Raw genomic sequence first — 18,109 nt, 5'->3', positions numbered from 1 at the left:
GTCTGCCGTCTCCCGGCGTCCCATGTGAGACTGGATATGGCGGACCCGCCTGGTATAGAGGTTCCATGTCACCGGCCCAGCCGTGTCCGGCTCCGGCATCCTCCAAACCTGTTTCTGCTTCTTGAGTGTGTCCCTTATGGGTGGGAGGAGTTGAAGTCTGCAGTTTGTTGGGTTAAGCTGCAAAATCGCAGGTGGTTCCTTTTGTGCCACTGGCACAGCTTGGGCGGGGATGTAAATTGAGTAGGGTGGGGTCTCAGGGAATCACCAGGGCGGAGCAAGCAGCAATGGCGTCTCCGTGACTCCTCTCCTCTCCGTCCCTGAGTGCCAGCGAGCAGCTCCACAAGAGAGCCACCCTCATTTTCCGACCCGCTGCAAGGCCGTCCTGCCTCTCCACGTAGGGGTCTGGGACCTCAGAATCCCACCCCAAACATGCTCAGTGGATTCGAGAGTTAGTAACCCCTTCCGATTGAAAAAAACCGCGCATCCAGTTGCAGCCTGATTAAAGTGATTAATTACCCACCTGGCACTTAGTTAAGGGGTTTTATTCCCTCCTAACTTCAGGGGGAAATCCCTACCTGGGGAAACAACCTTTCTCGGAGAGGTGACCTTGGTTAAAACACATAGCGCCAAGAAGGGGAGCAAACATATTAAGAACAGTATGCCATATACGCCAGGTCCCTTGAAACATATGCTGTGCAGATGTTTCTTCCCTGCAGTGACTGTGTCAAGCAGCAAGGATGGACCAGCTTCCGGGAACTTCCCCCTTTTTTATTTTTTAAATGCTAGCGCATGCAAATCAGCGGCCACCTCTCGGATTGGGTTGTTTAAGACTGGGAAGAAGACTGACAAGCAATGATAGTGAGCATAGCTATAAACATAGTGGATGGAGCGCACCAGGAGCCTTGTTCCTGTAGAAGGTTGCTGCCTCTTCAGTCAAGGGATTTCAGCTGTCCTCAAGTCGGTGGTTTGGTTGTCCTTGTTGATCTGGCTAGCGGGCAGCGTCATTGGTGACAGGCTTCCCGAAGCTTCAGTGAGTTGAAGGGCTGCATCAAAGGGTCCATCAGGGCCGCGCTTGATGGTGGTGTTGGTGTGGGGGGGGGGGGGAGGGGGGTGTCAGCTGTGCTCTCTGGGTCGGCGGATATGGATGATACCGGGCGGAGGAGGGTGTCCACAAAAATAACTCAGGCTGCTTTGCCGAACCATCCTGTCCACCAGGGGCGCTGCTGAGGCTGTCTGCCTGGAAGGGTCACCAATGGACGTGGAAAGTCCTTACTCTCATGGCTCAGGCCATCGCTGCTGTGGGGAGGGATCTTTGCTGCCATGGCAAGGGGGTACTGGAAGCCATACTGCTGCTGGGCGGAGGGGGTGGTGGAGGCTGCTGCTGCTGCTGTTGCCATGGAGGAAGAGGACCAGTAGGCGGGGGAGGAGGTTGCCCACTGGGTGGCGGCGGCGGCGGTGGCGGCATCATGCCATTTCCTTGATGCAGGCGATAGACCCCAGAGCGTACTTCCCAGGTACTGATCCATCGGAGGAGGGCCATGGTGCCCAGGTGGTTGGGGGCCCTGGCTCATCGGTGGTGGTGGTGGCTGCATCCAAGGAGGTAGAGGTCCATTAGGGTTGTGCTGCATAGGATGCCCACCATGCCCACCTGTGAGGCTGGGTAATGGGTGTGGGAAGCTGTGGGGGCCGCCTCCAGGCCCACCTCCGTGCATGCCGTGGTAGCGCCGACTCTCTGAAGGGCCAGAATTCATCCAGGGTGGGCGGCTCTGGGTGGCAGACATGAGAGACGGTGGAGGTGGGTTGTTGGCGGGAGCAGCAGGCCGAGGTGCACTGGCCAGAGGTGTGCTGGCAGGCACAGAGGTGGAGCCCACAGATGCTGGCACAGGAGCTTCACCCAGTTCAGCCATAAGGGACAAATATTCTTTATCCATCCGAGCTTTATCCTGAGCTGACTGCGGGTCACCAGGCCTTTGGAATTTGCAGTCAGAAGCAATGTGGCCAGCCCCTCCACACTTGGTACACACTGTAGTATTGGTAATGCTACGGGTCTCTGAGCTCTGCCAGGGTCTTAAGATCTGGTTATCATCTTCCCTAAAGGTCCCATTCAAGCGAGCCAACTCCCGAAGTTGCATCTTCCGAAGGTCATTCTGGTCCTCAGGGGTCTCAATCCCTTGCTTCAAGATGTTTCTTATCTGCTCTACTGCTTTCTTCACATTCTCCATGGCGTTGGCGGTAACCAGGGCATGAAGTGGCTCGTCTTCTCCTGACAACATCTGGCCATCTTTGTGCCCGACTTTCCCTTCTTTCACAGACCCTTTCCCTCGGATCATGATCTTCGCATTACACTCCTTCTCTATGTTCTTCAATGTGTTCCCTCTGGGCCCAATTAGCAGCCCTATAAAGTTGATTTCTGGATACTCATCTTGTGGAATCATTACTTTATCGCTCACACGCGTTGCAGGTTTGTAATCTGCAGGTGGCTTGAAGTCAGGGTTGAGAGCAACCATTTCTGTGATGAGGTTATGCCGCTCCTCTTCCAGCGTCTTGCACGTGCGGAACTCGCGGGTGTTAAGCCGCTTCCCCTCGCTATTGTAGATGGGCTCCGGGGAAGGGGACCTGTCCTCAGGGTTAGCGGGGATGCCCAGGTCTCCTGTCCGCAGTTTACGAGTCAGGTCTTCTATCTGCAGTTGCACTATATAAGCTCTCTCTTGTTCCCGAGTAACTCCAGGGGGGATCACCGTAGGCATTCCTGGAATCACCGTTTTCTGTTCCATTGTGTCTTGATCCCAGCGGCTCCTCTTCCGCTTCTTACCTGGGAAGCCCAGCGGGGTGGCGTTCGCTCCGGTAGCCATGGCGCCCCCGGGACCGCACCAGCGCCTCCTCTTCGGTGGCTTCTCCTTAGGGAGCCTTCCAGGGGGAGGGGACTCGACTGCGTTGCCGTGGAATGCGTGGAGCCCTTCCTCTCGCGTGGCCCGTGAGACGCACAAAGAGGGAGGAGAGAGCGTGTCACGGGGTCGGGCTGGGGGCCACGGGCCGAAGCCTGGATTGGGCCGGGCTGAGGCAAAGGGTCTGACCGGCGGCCTCCGATAGGCGGAGCTTCTGTCCTGCTCGCTGTGCGCGGGGATTGGCCGGACTGTTAGGCCCGGCGAGGAAATGGCAGCCGAGGCTGGAGAGCTGGGAGGTGTGGACCGAGTCCGCGAAGAAGGAATGACACGAAGACAGTGTTCAGTTGATCAGCAGCCTAGCCAGGTTCTCTAGCCAGGTTCTAGCCAGGATCTAGCCAGGATCTCCAGCCAGGTTCTGTGTTTTATTGTCTGGTTACATCTGTATTTATACCAGTTGAATTTAATCCTATCAATTTCTATTCCAAAGGTTAGGGCGTTTTTTATCTCCATTCCAAGGAGTAAAGATTATGTAGCTTAAGCGTGATTATTCGTAGTTAAAGTGATTAATTACCCACCTGGCACTTAGTTAAGGGGTTTTATTCCCTCCCTAACTTCAGGGGAAAATCCCTACCTGGGGAAACAACCTTTCTCGGAGAGGTGACCTTGGTTAAAACACACAGCGCCAAGAAGGGGAGCAAACATATTAAGAACAGTATGCCATATATGCCAGGTCCCTTGAAACATATGCTGTGCAGATGTTTCTTCCTTGCAGTGACTGTGTCAAGCAGCAAGGATGGACCGGCTTCCGGCAGAGTCCAGTTCCCCAAAGAGCTGGGTGACCCCCACCCTGCAGGCAGAGCTGAGCCCACAGGGGGGCCAGGATGCCACCTACAGTAGTTCCTGACAGCGTCCAAGGTGTGGCCCCGGGCAGCCTGCTCCAGCTGCCGGCCCCGCTCCTGGACCTTCGCATCCAGGGTGGCCAGGCCTCCTGCACCTTGGCCAACTGCTGGGCCAGGCTGTCCTGGGCCAGGCCCAGGCGGTAAGCCTCCGTCCGCACCTGTGCCACCTTCTTCTCCACGGCTGCCAATTCCCTCTGCTGCCAGGACAGAGGATCAGATCTCACTCCCTGCTGAGTGCTCCTCACTCAAGAGTGCAGTCCTCAAATTTAATTGATATGAGGAGAACCAAGATGGCGGCATAGGTTAACGCCGGAGTTTGCTGCTTTGAACAACTACTTCAAAAGTGAAACTAAAACACGGAACGGACATCACCCAGAACCACAGGAACGCTGGCTGAGTGAAGTCCTACAACTAGGAGGAAAGAGAAACGCATACGGACACTCAGAGGAGGCGCAGTGCTGGGGTCAAATTCTGAGGTGCGGAGTGTGCGGGGCGGGCTGGCGGCGGAGGGCGCGGTTGGCGTTTTCAATCGGGAGGGAGTCGCAGACTCTGAGCTCCAGATCCGGGCGAGTCTTTAGGGACCCAGACTCGGGCGGGAGAAGCGGGACTGTCTGGCTTCGGTCAGAGCGAGTGCAGCTTTCTCTCCGAGCTTTGCTGCGGGTGCTGGGACTCAGAGAGGCAGAGCCCCTGGGGACAGGACTGAGAGCCGCCATAACTGCTCTCTCTGGCCCACCCTGTTGATCCTGTGCGACCTGCCCTGCCCACGCCCTGCACAGAGGCATTTGCCGGATAGCCTCAGGCAAAGGCTAGATTAGCACCTCCCTAGAGGACAGAAGTTCTCTCACTGCTGACACAGCTGATTCTCATAGCCACTTGGCCTGGAGGTCAAACCCTCCCTGGTATTAGCTACAACAATCAAGATTTATCTATAAGACTTCGAACAAAGACCACTAGGGGGTGCACCAAGGAAGCATAACAAAATGCGGAGACAAAGAAATAGGACAAAATTGTCAATGGAAGAAATAGAGTTCAGAACCACACTTTTAAGGTCTCTCAAGAACTGTTTAGAAGCTGCCGATAAACTTAATGAGATCTACACGAAAACTAATAAGACCCTCGATCTTATATTGGGGAAACAACTAGAAATTAAGCACACACGGACTGAAATAACGAATATTATACAGACACCCGACAGCAGACCAGAGGAGCGCAAGAATCAAGTCAATGATTTGAAATGCGAGGAAGCAAAAAACATCCAACCGGAAAAGCAAAATGAAAAAAGAATCCAAAAATGCGAGGATAGTGTAAGGAGCCTCTGGGACAGCTTCAAGCGTACCAACATCAGAATTATAGGGGTGCCAGAAGATGAGAGAGAGCAAGATATTGAAAACCTATTTGAAGAAATAATGACAGAAAACTTCCCCCACCTGGTGAAAGAAATGGACTTACAGGTCCAAGAAGCGCGGAGAACCCCAAACAAAAGGAATCCAAAGAGGACCACACCAAGACACATCATCATTAAAATGCCAAGAGCAAAAGATAAAGAGAGAATCTTAAAAACAGCAAGAGAAAGAAACTCAGTTACCTACAAGGGAATACCCATACGACTGTCAGCTGATTTCTCAACAGAAACTTTGCAGGCCAGAAGGGAGTGGCAAGAAATATTCAAAGTGATGAATACCAAGAACCTACAACCAAGATTACTTTATCCAGCAAAGCTATCATTCAGAATTGAAGGTCAGATAAAGAGCTTCACAGATAAGGAAAAGCTAAAGGAGTTCATCACCACCAAACCAGGATTATATGAAATGCTGAAAGGTATCCTTTAAGAAGAGGAAGAGGAAGAAAAAGGTAAAGATACAAATTATGAACAACAAATATGCATCTATCAACAAGTGAATCTAAGAATCAAGTGAATAAATAATCTGATGAAAAGAATGAACTGTTGATTATAATAGAATCAGGGACATAGAAAGGGAATGGACTGACTATTCTTGGGGGGGAAAGGAGTGTGGGAGATGTGGGAAGAGACTGGACAAAAATCGTGCACCTATGGATGAGGACAGTGGGTGGGGAGTGAGGGCGGAGGGTGGGGTGGGAACTGGGAGGAGGGGAGTTATGGGGGGGAAAAAAAGGGAACAAATGTAATAATCTGAACAATAAAGATTTAATTAAAAAAAAAAAAAAAGAGTGCAGTCCTCACTGGCCAGGCCACCTACGCTCTGCTCCACAAGCTGGGAGGGGGTCTTTGCCTCTCGATTCTGGGGTCCCCTTACCCACTGTCTTCAGGGAGTGGCTCAGACAGGAAGCCCAGAGCATGGGCCCTCACCTCCAGGCACCTGTGCTGTTGCTGCAGGGTCTCCATCGATGACAAAACTGTGGGCACAGGTGTCTCTTGCCATCAGGGTGGCCTTGTCCTGCATACAGGCTGAGCTCAGCCATGGCCTGCTCCAAGCCACGAAGCTCCCGGGCTGCAGCCAGGCCGGAAGAGGAGGGCGGGCTGCTCTGGGCTCGGCGTATTCCTAGGGTCCTTTCTTCCCGGAGCCATGACCTCCTGGGCCATCCCCTTGTGGGGCTGGGTGACTTGCTCATGACCCCCAGGCACAGAACATGTCCCAGATGTGGCAGCTGCTCAGTGAAACGCGATGTTACTGATGATGTGGGGAGAGGGTCTTCAGGGCACAATGTGTGAGAAAGACAGAGATGGGGGCTCTGCAGCGGGTGAGGTGGGTCCATGTGGGGAGGACGCTGGTTTGGGGCATCCACCTGCTGAGAGGAGAGGGTCAGCTCAGGAGGCGGCTCTGGCTTGGACCCTTGGAGATGGCATCTCTGGGCTGCGGGGTCTATGGGGGCACAAGGAGCTGGCTGCTTATAGGAACCATCAGCCGTGCCTGAGAGCTAAGTGTGGGGACCCTGAAGGTTTCCTTGGTGTACAAATCCCTGGAGCACTCAGGTGAGGAGAGCCAGTGAGTGGAGCCTCTGTCGTGCGTCTTAGTAAAACCGGAGCTGTGTGGGGTGGCTTGGCGGAGTTAGGAGCTGCCCAAATGCTGTCTGCTTCCTGGAGGCGTGAACCATACCAGGAGGGGCCAGGTAGGGTGGCAAGAGGTGGAAGACTTCGAGACTCTTGGCCTGCTCGGTGCTGGGAGTTGGGGCAGCCACCCTCCCCCGCCCCCCCCCCCCCCACCCACACACACCCCAGTGGGTCTGTTTGTCCCTGGCCCATGCAAAAGGCACAGGTGGCTCTGCCCCTTGGCTGGCCCGGCGGTGGCACCCACCTGCGTGCGGGCTTGTATCGCCCTGGCCAGCCTCTCCCAAGTGGCCTCGATGTGACTCCTCTGGGCTTGAACCCGGGGACAGCAGCTGGCCTGGCCCTGGCCTGCCCCAGGCTCTGGACTCCTCTCTGGAAGCATCAAACTTCCCTTCCAGCCCCTGCGAGGGCCGAGGGCCGGGAGGGTCACTCGGGAGGGGTGCCCAGCAGCTCCGGACGCTCACAAAGGGCTGGGCAGTGTTGGCAGTTCCAACATCCCTCGGCCCAGGCTCTAGAACCGAGAGTCTCCCAGGGCCCAGAGGTCCCCCATCCCCCTTCTGCTCACCCCTCACCTCCCTGGACGCTGACCTTCTCTGCCTCAATTCACTCTCCCCCAGGTTCACTCAGGAGTGACCCACCTTGAGGCCTCCAGGTCCCGTCCGTAGTCCTGAGACTCAGCCGTGGCCACTCTGCTGGCCAGCCAGGTAGCGAGGAGCCCGGCCGCACGCTCCCGTTGGTGGAGCTGCAGCTGCTCCCGCAGGCCTCGCCCCTGCCGTCTGCTCTCTGCGGCAGCCCCGAAGGCGCCTCCCTCACGCCTGCATCTGGGCCAGCACCTTGGGGCCGTGGCAGGAAGGACAGCCGACTGGAGCCCTTCCTCTCCAGGCCGGACCAGCCTGTGTGGCTCTGTAGGGAGCGCCCCCCTGCTCTTCCCTGGACGGGCCCGGCTCCACCCACCTTTCTGGGCTCTGGCTGCTCTGGAGGAGGGCTGCTGTCCGCTGAAGCCCCTCAATGCCTGTGCCCAACCCCTCCCGGTCTCTCCTGGGGGCCCCCAGCAGCCGCAGAAGGGCCTGTGCGGCCTCGGCACTCTGGCCCATGCCAGGCTATCCAGGACACAGCCCCGTTGGGCCAGGATTCTGCCTCCAGGAGCTGGGGTGAGGCACAGGAGGGCAGGTTTCCTGGGGCAATGCCTCCAGGGCTCCCCACGTAGGGTTTACGCCTCAGGATTGAGAGCCATGGTTGTCAGTCTGGCTGTACATTGGAATCACCCGTGAGCTTAACCAATGCCCTGTGCCTGGGTCTCTCCCTGAGAAGATTCTAATTGGGTCTGAAAATGGAGCCTGAGCATCAGCATTGCCAGGTGAGGCCTGGTGGGGAGTCAGGTGGTTAAAGCCAAGGTTGCAGGTTTGATCCCAGGTCAGGGCACAGACAGGAATCAACCAATGAATGTACAAGTGGGCGGAGCAGCAAATCAATGTCTCTCTCCCTTCCTCCCTCCCCTACGCGCACTCTCTCAAATCAATAAATTAAATAATAATAAAAAATAAGGTTCCAGGTGAAGCATTGATTTAGAAACACTGGTTTGAAGAAATAGTGAAACCAAACCAAACTCAGCAGTCTGTTTTCCTGGAAACATGCCGAGGGGAGGCCTTAAGGGCAGGAGCCAAGTTAGTGGAGGTGACAGAGATGCACAGAGCCAGGACCCCACGTGGGGGTCACCTTTCAGGCCTGCATACACTCTGGGTATCCTCATGCCCACCCAGCCCTCCATACTCTGCCTTATTCCTCGCCTCCTTGCCCCTCGCCTCCTTGCCCCTCGCCTCCTTGCCCCTCGCCCCCTTGCCCCTCGCCCCCTTGCCCCTCGCCCCCTTGCTGGGCCTCCTGAGCCTGCTGCCGCCTCTGCACGGCCTCTGCCTGAAGGTGGCCCCTGGCTTTCTCCAGCTGCTGTACTTGGGCAGCCACGTCCCAGGCAGCAAAGTGCCCAGCCTGCACCAGCTTGTGCCCTGTGCCCAGCACTGCCTGGACCAGGGCTTTGTGGCTGCTCACCTCACTCTCCAGGTTCTGTGGAGTCGGGGGAAGACAGGACCAGGGATGCTACTAGGCACCCCCTAGAGACTCCAGAATTGTGCCTGAAGCCCCTGGGATCCCATGAACTTGTCCCCGAGTAGTTTCCTGTCTTGTGCCACCCACAGAGCCCAGGTGCCCCAGAAGCCCCTGAAGCCAAGCTCCCAGCTGGGCCACAGTGCCATTCCCATGGTGGATTGGCGGGGGGCCTGCCTGGTACCTCTCCTGCAGGCACCGCAGGGTGCTCAGGCTCTGGCCGCAGTCTGGGTGTCCCCCAGGGCCAGCGTCTCCCGCACCCAGGCCATCCCTCATCCGTGTCCCTGAAGACCTGCAGGAGGCAGCTCCGGGCCTCCAGGGCTGCCCTGCACTCCTGCACTCCTGCAGCAGTGGAGGGGGCCAGGGTAGGTGGGCACCATGGTCATCAGTATTAGGGCCACTCTGTGCCCCTCACTGAAGGCAGGGGAGGCACTGAGGAGACGAGCTGGGGGCAGGGAGGAGGAGGGCGAGGAGGATGGGTATGGGCAGATCTACCTTTGAAGCGGCAGCTGCACCTGCTCTGTCACATCCCAGGCGGGCGAGGTGGGGGCCTTCCTGTGTACAGGCCTGGGCCTGGCCTCGCAGGGCCTGCGCCCGCCTGGCCTGCCTGTCCACCGCTGCCTCCAGCTCTCCCTGGTCCCCCAGGAGCTCCTCCAGGCCAGCTGGTCCTGGCGCCGATGGGAGCTCTCAGCTCAACCTCTACAGGCTTCAGCCAGCTCTCTAGTTCCTCCACGCTCCTCCGTAGACGAAGGGCCTGGGGCAGAGTGGACGTGGGCATGATGGGGAGAGGCCCGGAGCCCACCCAGCCTGCTCCATAGCCCGTGGGCCGCACCTCACAGGCCGCCTGCAGCGTGGCTGCCTTCCTCTGGCAGTTGGCCTGCAGCTCGTCCCAGAGCCCTGGCGGCTCCTGCAGGCGCCCCTGGATGGTCTCTGAGCCGGGTGTGCCCCCTGCAGCAGCCTCTGCCCCTCCTACAGCCACAACATGCACTGCTGGTGCCAGGGCACTTGTGTCGGCTCCAAGCACCAGCCCATGGTTACAATCTGTGTGCTGGCTGTGTGATCTTGGGCAAGTTCCTTAACCTCTCTGAACTCATTAGCTTTATCCATTCATTGAGATAATGATGGTGATTTTGCTTAATTGAGGTAAAGCATTTAAAATACTTAGCAGGGCACTTTCTATCCGAGGGAGCCGCCGGGTCAGGGTAATGTAAAAGGGGCTGCACTTCGACTCCAGGACGCTGGCTGTGCCCTGACTGCGTCTTCTCACCTTTCCAAGACAGTTTTAAAACCATCACATCAAAATAGTATCTTTAAATTGTTGAAGAGGCACCATTTTAGGAGGGTGTCCAGGAAGCGACGATTTCTCACTGCCCTTCGGCACTGAGCACGGGCTGCGCTCACAGAGCACTCGGTGAGCATCGGCTGTCCATGACGATGGCCAGAGCCACTGACTGCCAGGGCTCGGTGGAGCAGCCTCGTGCTCTGGCCTGCCAGACTGCCCCCCGGTCCCCCAGCTGGGCCCGGGGCCTCACCATCTGCAGCCTTTGCTGTTGGTGCAGCTCGGCCTCAAGATCCTGTTGCTTCCACAGCTGTGCCCGCAGCCTGGCTGGGTCCCGCCAGCCCTCTGCCAGGGCCACCAGGTTCTTCTCTCTGAGCCATGAGACCACCTGGATGCACAGGGAGGACCAGGCTCTGCTGCCTGGGGCTCCCCCTCCCCTAACCTCTGGGCTGCCCTGAGGAAGGGTGGCCTCTCTCTGGGGCAACTCCTACCCTCCCTCCCACTGGGGATCAAGGACCCTCTCCCCCAACTGGTGGAACCTCGAAGGAATCCTGCAGGAGAGTCTGCAGCTGCCGGAGCTCCTCCAGTCGGCGGCGACGGGTCCGGGCTCGCTCCAGGAGGGCCTCTTTCCTGCCAGAAGGAGGGTCTCATGTGCCCACAGGCCTGCCCACCAGGACCTGGAGCTGCTCAGGGGTGTGTGTATGCCATGTGCAGGTTGCCCTGCCAGCCTAGGGCAGCCTTACTTGGTAGCCATATAACCTGGATCTGGGGTTTCCTTTGAAATTGAGACAGACTCTATCTCCTCTTCCTCAGTGTCTGCTACGGGCTGAATGTGTCCCCTCATCCCCATATTCTTATGTTGGAGTCCTAACCCCCAGCTCCTCAGAACGTGACTTATTTGGAGATAGGGTCTTTAAAGAGGTAATTGAATTAAAATGCGGTCATTAGGGTGGGCCCTCATCCAACAGGACTGGTGTCCTTATAAGAAAGGTTGAGACACAGAAACACGTAGAGGGACGACTATGTAAAGGCAGAGGGAGAAGCCAGCCGCCGTAAGCCAAGGACAGAGACCTCAGGAGAAACCAATCCTCCCAACATCTCGGTCTCGGCCTTCCAGCCTCCAGTGCTGTGAGAAAACACAATTCTGTGGTTTAAGCCACAGTCTGTGGTACGTTGTAATGGCAGCCTGAGCAGGCTGGTAGTGTATAAACAACCTATATATTTTTATTGATTTCAGAGAGGAAGGGAGAGAGAGAGAGAGACAGAAACATCAATGATGAGAGAGAGTCCGGCCGGCGTGGCTCAGTGGTTGAGTATTGACCTATGATACAAGAGGTCACGGTTCGATTCCCTGTGAGGGCACATGCCCAGGTTCGGGCTCAATCCCAAGTATAGGGCATGCAGGAGATGGCCAATCAATGATTCTCTCTCATCATTAATGTTTCTCTCTCTCCCTCTCCTTTCTTCTATCTGAAATCAATAAAAACTTATTTTAAAAAAATGATGTGCCCTGACGGGGAATTGAACTGCGACCTCCTGGTTCATAGGTTGATACTCAACCACTGAGCCATGCCAGTCAGGCCGTCTAAACCACCTTTGATCATGAACTGCTATTAGTAAGAATTTTTTGAGCAGGCACTTCCCAAATATATATGTATTTGTGTGTGTGTGCATGTATTTAGCTATATATTATTCTATCTACACTAGTAAAAGACAAAGATGCTAATTGACCTTACCTTCACTATGCCCTAAGCCACGCCCACCAGCCAATCAGAGCGACTATATGCAAATTAACCCAGCCACGGAGATGGAGCAAGCAGGAGGCTTGGTTGCCTGGGCGATGGAGGAAGCCAAGCTTCCCGCCAGCCCTGAGCCGGCTGTGGCCTCCCCTAAAGGTAACAAAGTTTCAATTATAGAAGACAAACAAATCCCAGATACCTGCTTCCAGCCATCCTCCACTGGGAGCTTGGGTGGCTGGGTTTGTGGCCAGCCTGCAAACAGCCATCAGCCCCTCACCCAGGCTGACCAGGCACTCCTATATAATAAAAGGGTTATATGAAAATTGACCCTAACAGCAGAACTACTGGGAATGACTGGTCACTATGACACACACTGACCACCAGGGGGCAGATGCTCAATGCAGGAGCTGCCCCTGGTGGTCAGTGCGCTCCCACAGGGGCAGCTCTGCTCAGCCACAAGCCACGTTGACGGCTGCCAGTACAGCAGTGGTGGTGGGAGCCTCTCCCGCCTCCTCAGCAGCACTAAGGATGTCCGACAGCAGCTTAGGCCTGCTCCTCGCTGGCAAGTGGACATCCCCCGAAGGCTCCCAGGCTGCCAGAGGGATGTCTGACTGCCAGCTTAGGCCCAATCCCCCAGGGAGTGGGCCTAAGCCAGCAGGTGGTCATCCCTCTAGGGGTCCCAGACTACGAGAGGGCACAGGCCGGGATGAGGGACCCCCCGAGTGCACAAATTTTTGTGCACTGGGCCTCTAATATATGTATGTACTTCTGTACTAATATGTTAAGTACATTGTCATGTGTTCAAAAAAGAAATGAGATCAATAAAAAATAGGAAAAGAAAGTTTAATATGCCTCCCTGGGACCCACCCACACCTCATATTGGCCGAGTCCCCACACTGGTGTGAGTGTTAGCCTTTGTCTCCTCCTTCTGGGGTTGCCGAAGGGGGTGCAGGGGCCATGCAGGGAGCTTGATGGAACCCAACACCTGAGAGGACGCCAGAAGCCTGGGAGGGGAGGGGTCAGGTGGCGCTCTCCATGGAGGCAGCTGGGCCTTCCAGGAACGGTCTAAAGTGACTGGGCAGAGGGGGTGTTGACAGAGACCAGCAAACCAAAGCTTGCCATCTGTCAATCAAAGACCCCCCAAGGTTCCCAGGTAGGGGTCTACCTGCAAGGAGGAGGAGGGGATGGCTCACCTGTCCCTGCCAGGGCGCCAGCACGGGGCATCACAAACACTATGGGTTCCAGTGGGCTCTCTCAGGAGGAAGACCCTGCCAGTCTGGGGTCCAGCTTTTGGCCAAGATCTGCCTTGATCTAAAAGTCTGAGGAGCTGGACGAGGCTCCTTGTGGAACCTGGCACCTTGTAAGCGGTGTCGGTTTCAGTTAAATGAGCATAAAAGAAACCTGTCAGCGGCCAGAGTGCCAGGCACCAGCAAGGACAGGAGGGCTCCCTTCAGGCTCATGCAGCCCCAGAGGCAGGCAGTGCTGTCCCCGTGTAGCAGACACTGGACTCCATGAGGAGTCTGCCCCAGCCCCCCCGTGAGTGGGCAGCAGGGAACTCGGGGCTGCCTGGCTCTGGAGGCCTGACACGGAGCCGTGGCGCTGGTACCCTCATTCCATTAGGTTGTTTCTCTCTTCGTTCCCCCTGTAACACGCCCCCTGATCTCAGCCCAACGACCATGTGCTGCTTGGCATTCATAACGGACCCCCTCCCTGCAGGGGGGAGGTGGTGGGGCCCTGGCTTCTGATTGCAGCCCTTGGCAAAGGCCGGTGAGCCTGGGCCAGGAGGCAGAAGGGCAGAAGGGAAGAGCCAGGTGTCCGTGCCCAGGCCAGCCTCCCACGACTGCCCTCAGCCCCAGAGCCAGAGGTACCCGAGGAGCGTGGCCCGGCACCGGCCGGGGGTGCCCTGGGCCTCGGGGTGTCCACCCGGTGCAGGCTGTGGGCCAGGCGTCTCGAGCGCTGATCCTTCCCGCCGGTGCCTCCAGGCCCCGCTCCAGCACCCTGTGCTCCCGCGGGAGGGTCTCCACGTTGGCCAAGGGGTCCTGGGGGAAGCAGGCTTTACTCAGGGGAGTGCCGGCTCCGGCCGGAGGAGTAACAGCCGAGTGGACCCCGCCGGCTCTCGAGGTGCCGAAGCCCCTGGTCCTCCGCGGCCTTCCCAGGGCCCCACCTCCACGCCCAGCCCCACGCCGCCAGCCGGGCCTGGATGGGGCCCATTTCCTGTGCCAACTTCTCACGTTTCCGCAGCAGCCTCTGCACGCAGTCCAGGGCCTGGACCAGGGCGGCCTGGGAGGAATGGGGAGGTACGGCCTGGCCTTTCTCCAGCTCCTCCCTCCCTGCAGAGGGGTCGCTGGCTGCAGGGTTTTGTGTAAGAAGTGAGCACGCAGCGTGACTCCCTTCCCAGAGCCCTCGGTGTGGCGGAGGGTTCCGAGGAGAGACGTGGGGTGGGGACCGCCATCCATCCGTGAGGTGCTTCCCATACACGGTCTCATTGGACCCTCATCCCTTTGGGGGGAGCTGAGCATGGACGGGCGGGCCTGGCGAGGTGGGAGCCACAGGGGGAGTGAGGATGGTCTGTTCCACATGGGGCCTCTCAGGCTGCCTGCAGCCCCTCCACTCTGCCTCTGCCGGCGGCCGGCCGGCCATTCTCGCGGTGCCAGACACAATCCTGGGCTAACGCCCCGTCTGAGCTTGCTCGGGACAACGGAGAAAACCCTGGGGTGGGGGGTCTGGCCTCTGGACTCGCGGTGCTTCTCGGGGTGAAAGGATCCAGTGGGGTATCCTCAAAGACCGCAGTGGGGGCTCCTACAGTCCAGAGAGGGCCCTGAGAGCCCCAGAGGCCCCCCTGGTGGAACCTCCAAGTGCCCTCGCTGAAGAGGAGAGGTGGGCGAGGGCAGGATCCATGGGCAGCGCTCACCCTGGGCTGCATTTCTCTCTGATTCGCTCAGTGACCCCATCCAACTCACAGGACAACGTGTGTGTCTCCAAGGCATCTTCAAGCTGCCGCTGGTGCCGGAGCAGGTTGCCATGGAAACTGTGCCACCTGGCAGAGAGGATGTGAGGCTGAGTCTGAGCTGGCCCTCCAGCCCCCTCTCCTGCCCACTGCTCCCCACCCTGGGGCTGGCCTGCTGCTGAGCCGGGGTTGCCGCTGGCAGATGGCCCTGACTTGCTGGGGGTCCCGGTTCTTGAGAGGCAGCGACAAGTCCTTGATGCTCCTGCGGTGTCACCCACCGCGCCCTGCGGGGGGGCAGGGTGAGTGCATTGGCACCGCCCACTCGGAGCCCCCATCTGCACTGCAGTTGGCACTGAGTGTCTGCTTGGGCCCGAGGGAGCATGAGAGGCAGCTCGTCCGGGAAGTGGAGGCAGCTGCCTCCTCCGTGCCCCATCCCATCCCGCCCCACCCAGGGGCAGTGAGCAGGGCACACCAGGAGCCCGCAGCCTCACAGTCAGGCCAGAAAGAAATGTGCTCCTGAGTCAGGACCAGATGGGAGGGGGCGGTGGGTGCGCACTAATTAACAGACGCTTTTGGAGCTAAAATGCAGCTTGTTGGGATAAGAAAGGCACCCTCATAAGAGAAATAGATGTTTGGGGGTATGTGTAGGGGGAGATGCTGAGATAGTGAAGGATAGTTACTGATTATCCATTACACTCAGGCACACATGCATTCTTGCATTCTTTTATTTTCAATTTTGAAGTAATTATAGATGTCCAGGAACTTGCAAAACTAGTATAGAAAAGTCCCATTACTCTTCCCCCAGCTTCCCCTGACTGGTAACAGCTTACATTATCTACAACACAGTATGAATAACTGGGCTACAGATTTCATTCAGAGTTCATCCGTTTCTACATGCGCGTATCTGTGTGTGTGTGTGGGGGGGGGGGTGGGGGGGCGGGCGCGGGAGGTATAGTGCTGTGTAGTTTTGTTACTCATACAGATTCGTGTAACCACCCCCACATGTACTTGCTCTCTTGCCTATGAGGTGGTAGGTGTTATCCCCATTTTAAAGACAGAGAAACTGAGGCTCAGCAAGATGAGGGAGCCTGTCTCAGCACATCCAGGCAGTAAGTGCGGAGCTGTCACTTGAGCCCACACCTGACTCCAGAGCCCAATACTCTGAGCTGTTTTCCCAATCGGGGGTGTGTTGGCCGACCTCCCCCCTGCAGGACCCTTACCCCGGCCCAGACTCCTTGGAGCTCCCAGAGCTGTTTGAGGATCAGCAGGCAGTGCTCACGGTCTGTCCCAGGTCACCGATGCTCACCATCACCCCCTGTGGAGGTGGAGCAGCAGGAGGGCAGCCCTGTGAGCACCAGCCCTGGTGCACCCAGCCCCCTGGCACCTTGCTGCCGTGGCTCCCACCTGTCAGGGAGCCAGGGGGCTGCAGGCCTGGGGCTCCCCAGTTCTCAGCCCCACAGCCTCACCCACAACTCCCCCCTGCCAAGCGGGACCTCACCAGGCCCTGCATCCAGGCCTCACAATGGTCCGCTCTCTGCAGGAACTCCAGGAAGTTCTGTATGTCCTGCAGGTTCTGGCCCCAGAGGGCCACCGCCTGCGTCAGCGTCCCCCAGCGCTCCTGCAGCCTCTGGGAGAACTCTTTCACCTGCGGGTGGCTCTGTGCCAGGAGAGCCTCGCCTTCCTGGGAAGGGGGGCCACTGGGAGGCCCTGCCCGTCACCCCCCCCCTCTTTCCTCTGTCACAGGCCCCTGCCTAAGGCCTTTCCCATTGGCCATCCTGGGGCAGGGCTGGGGCTGAGGGCCTGGCTGTTACCTTGGCGACTGACATTATGACCTCCTCGTGGGCCTGGACCTCAGCCGGGAAGGCCTGGTGTTCCCGCAGGTGCCTCAACTGACCTTTCGGTCCCCAGCAGGGGGCAGCTCTCCCATCGCTGAGCCCGCTGAGCCCGCTCCTGGATCCATCCTCGGCCTGGTGGGGGTGGGAACATGAACCCATGATGCTGATACCGCCTCTGCCACAGAGACATCCCGCCGCCTCCCCTCAGCTGTGTCCCAAGGGCAGGTTGGGGGAGAGCCTGGTAAATGAGAACCAGTGGGTCTAGCCCAGAAAGACGCGGCCCGGGCCCCGCTGGCCCCACCACAGGAAGGCAGGACCTTCTGTTGGAGATGAGGCTCGTTCCCCCCCCCCCCCCCCCCCCCCCCCCCCCGCTCTGCCCCGGCCCTGCGAGAGCTGAGGACGCAGCGGGGTTTGCACAAAGATGTCTTTGAGTAAAATATTCTGGGCTCTAGCATGGCCTCTGGGAAGGCACTGAACTCTCCAAAACTCAGTGTCCTCATCACGGGGTGTGGTGACGCCTGAGTGAGCCTGGGACGGTGAGTGTCATCTGTAAACTACAATGTGGCCCAAATGGAAGGCCCTGACCTGGGTCGCGGCCCTGGTGAAGCCGCCATCAGCAGGGAGGCGTGCAGGGCCCGTCTCCGCGTCTCGGCCAGTTTCTTTACTCAAGCCCGATGCTCCAGCACAGCCTGGAGCAGGTCCTGGGGCCCCCAGGGAAGCCCTGCCCTCAGGCCTGCGTGGCCTGGGGTGACCCAGCGCTGGCTGATCCTCCCCGACAGCCAGAACCCAGTGACCCCATGATATGGGGCCACGTGGGCTCCCTGTCCCTGCCATGTGCCCCACCCATCCAAGGCCCCCTTCTTTTTTTAAATAATATATTTTTATTGATTCCAGAGAGGAAGGGAGAGGGAGAGAGGCAGGTAGAGACATCAATGATGACAATGGATCACTGACCGGCTGCCTCCGGCACGCCCCCCACTGGAGATCGTGCCACGCAATAGCACCAGGGGCCGCTGCCTCGGATTCCCTTGGCTACAGCGGGCCCAGAACAGAGGCACAGGTATGGCCCCAGGCCCCGTTTGTGGCAAAACTCCCAGGCAGAAAGCAGCGGGTGGAAGAGACTTGGAAATCAGGACACCCTGAAGCAGAGGGTTCTAAGGCCTGGGGATAGGACGTCACAGATCCTGGGAGAAGGAGGGACGATACCTCATGCTTGTGGGGAAGGCTCTGGGCGTCATCCAAGCACTTGGTGGAACTGGCAGAGTTTGCACTGGGCATGTGCTCAGCTACCCGCGTGAGCTCCGTGCTGGTCAAGTGGTGGAACTGGTACAGCTCCACCCAGGCCGGTGCTGCAGGCGCCGGGTGGCCAGATGTTTCTGCGAGGACTTCAACCCGGTGGA

The 18,109-nt window shown here is 57.9% G+C and overlaps 1 protein-coding gene across 1 annotated transcript; it reads right to left on the bottom strand.

Annotated features, from left to right (window-relative positions):
• Positions 1–1,171: 1,171 nt before the first annotated feature.
• On the bottom strand, positions 1,172–2,858 carry LOC132238675 (splicing factor 1-like). Its single transcript, XM_059704574.1, is given in 2 exon segments — positions 1,172–1,502; positions 1,504–2,858. Coding segments are annotated over 2 exon segments (1,569 nt in total). The 5' UTR covers positions 2,853–2,858; the 3' UTR covers positions 1,172–1,282.
• Positions 2,859–18,109: the final 15,251 nt, after the last annotated feature.

Source organism: Myotis daubentonii, chromosome 1 (assembly GCF_963259705.1).
Source record: "Myotis daubentonii chromosome 1, mMyoDau2.1, whole genome shotgun sequence".
Taxonomy (NCBI): Eukaryota; Metazoa; Chordata; class Mammalia; order Chiroptera; family Vespertilionidae; genus Myotis; species Myotis daubentonii.
The sequence above is the reverse complement of the archived record's forward strand: the minus strand, read 5'-3'. Positions and strand labels throughout refer to the sequence as shown.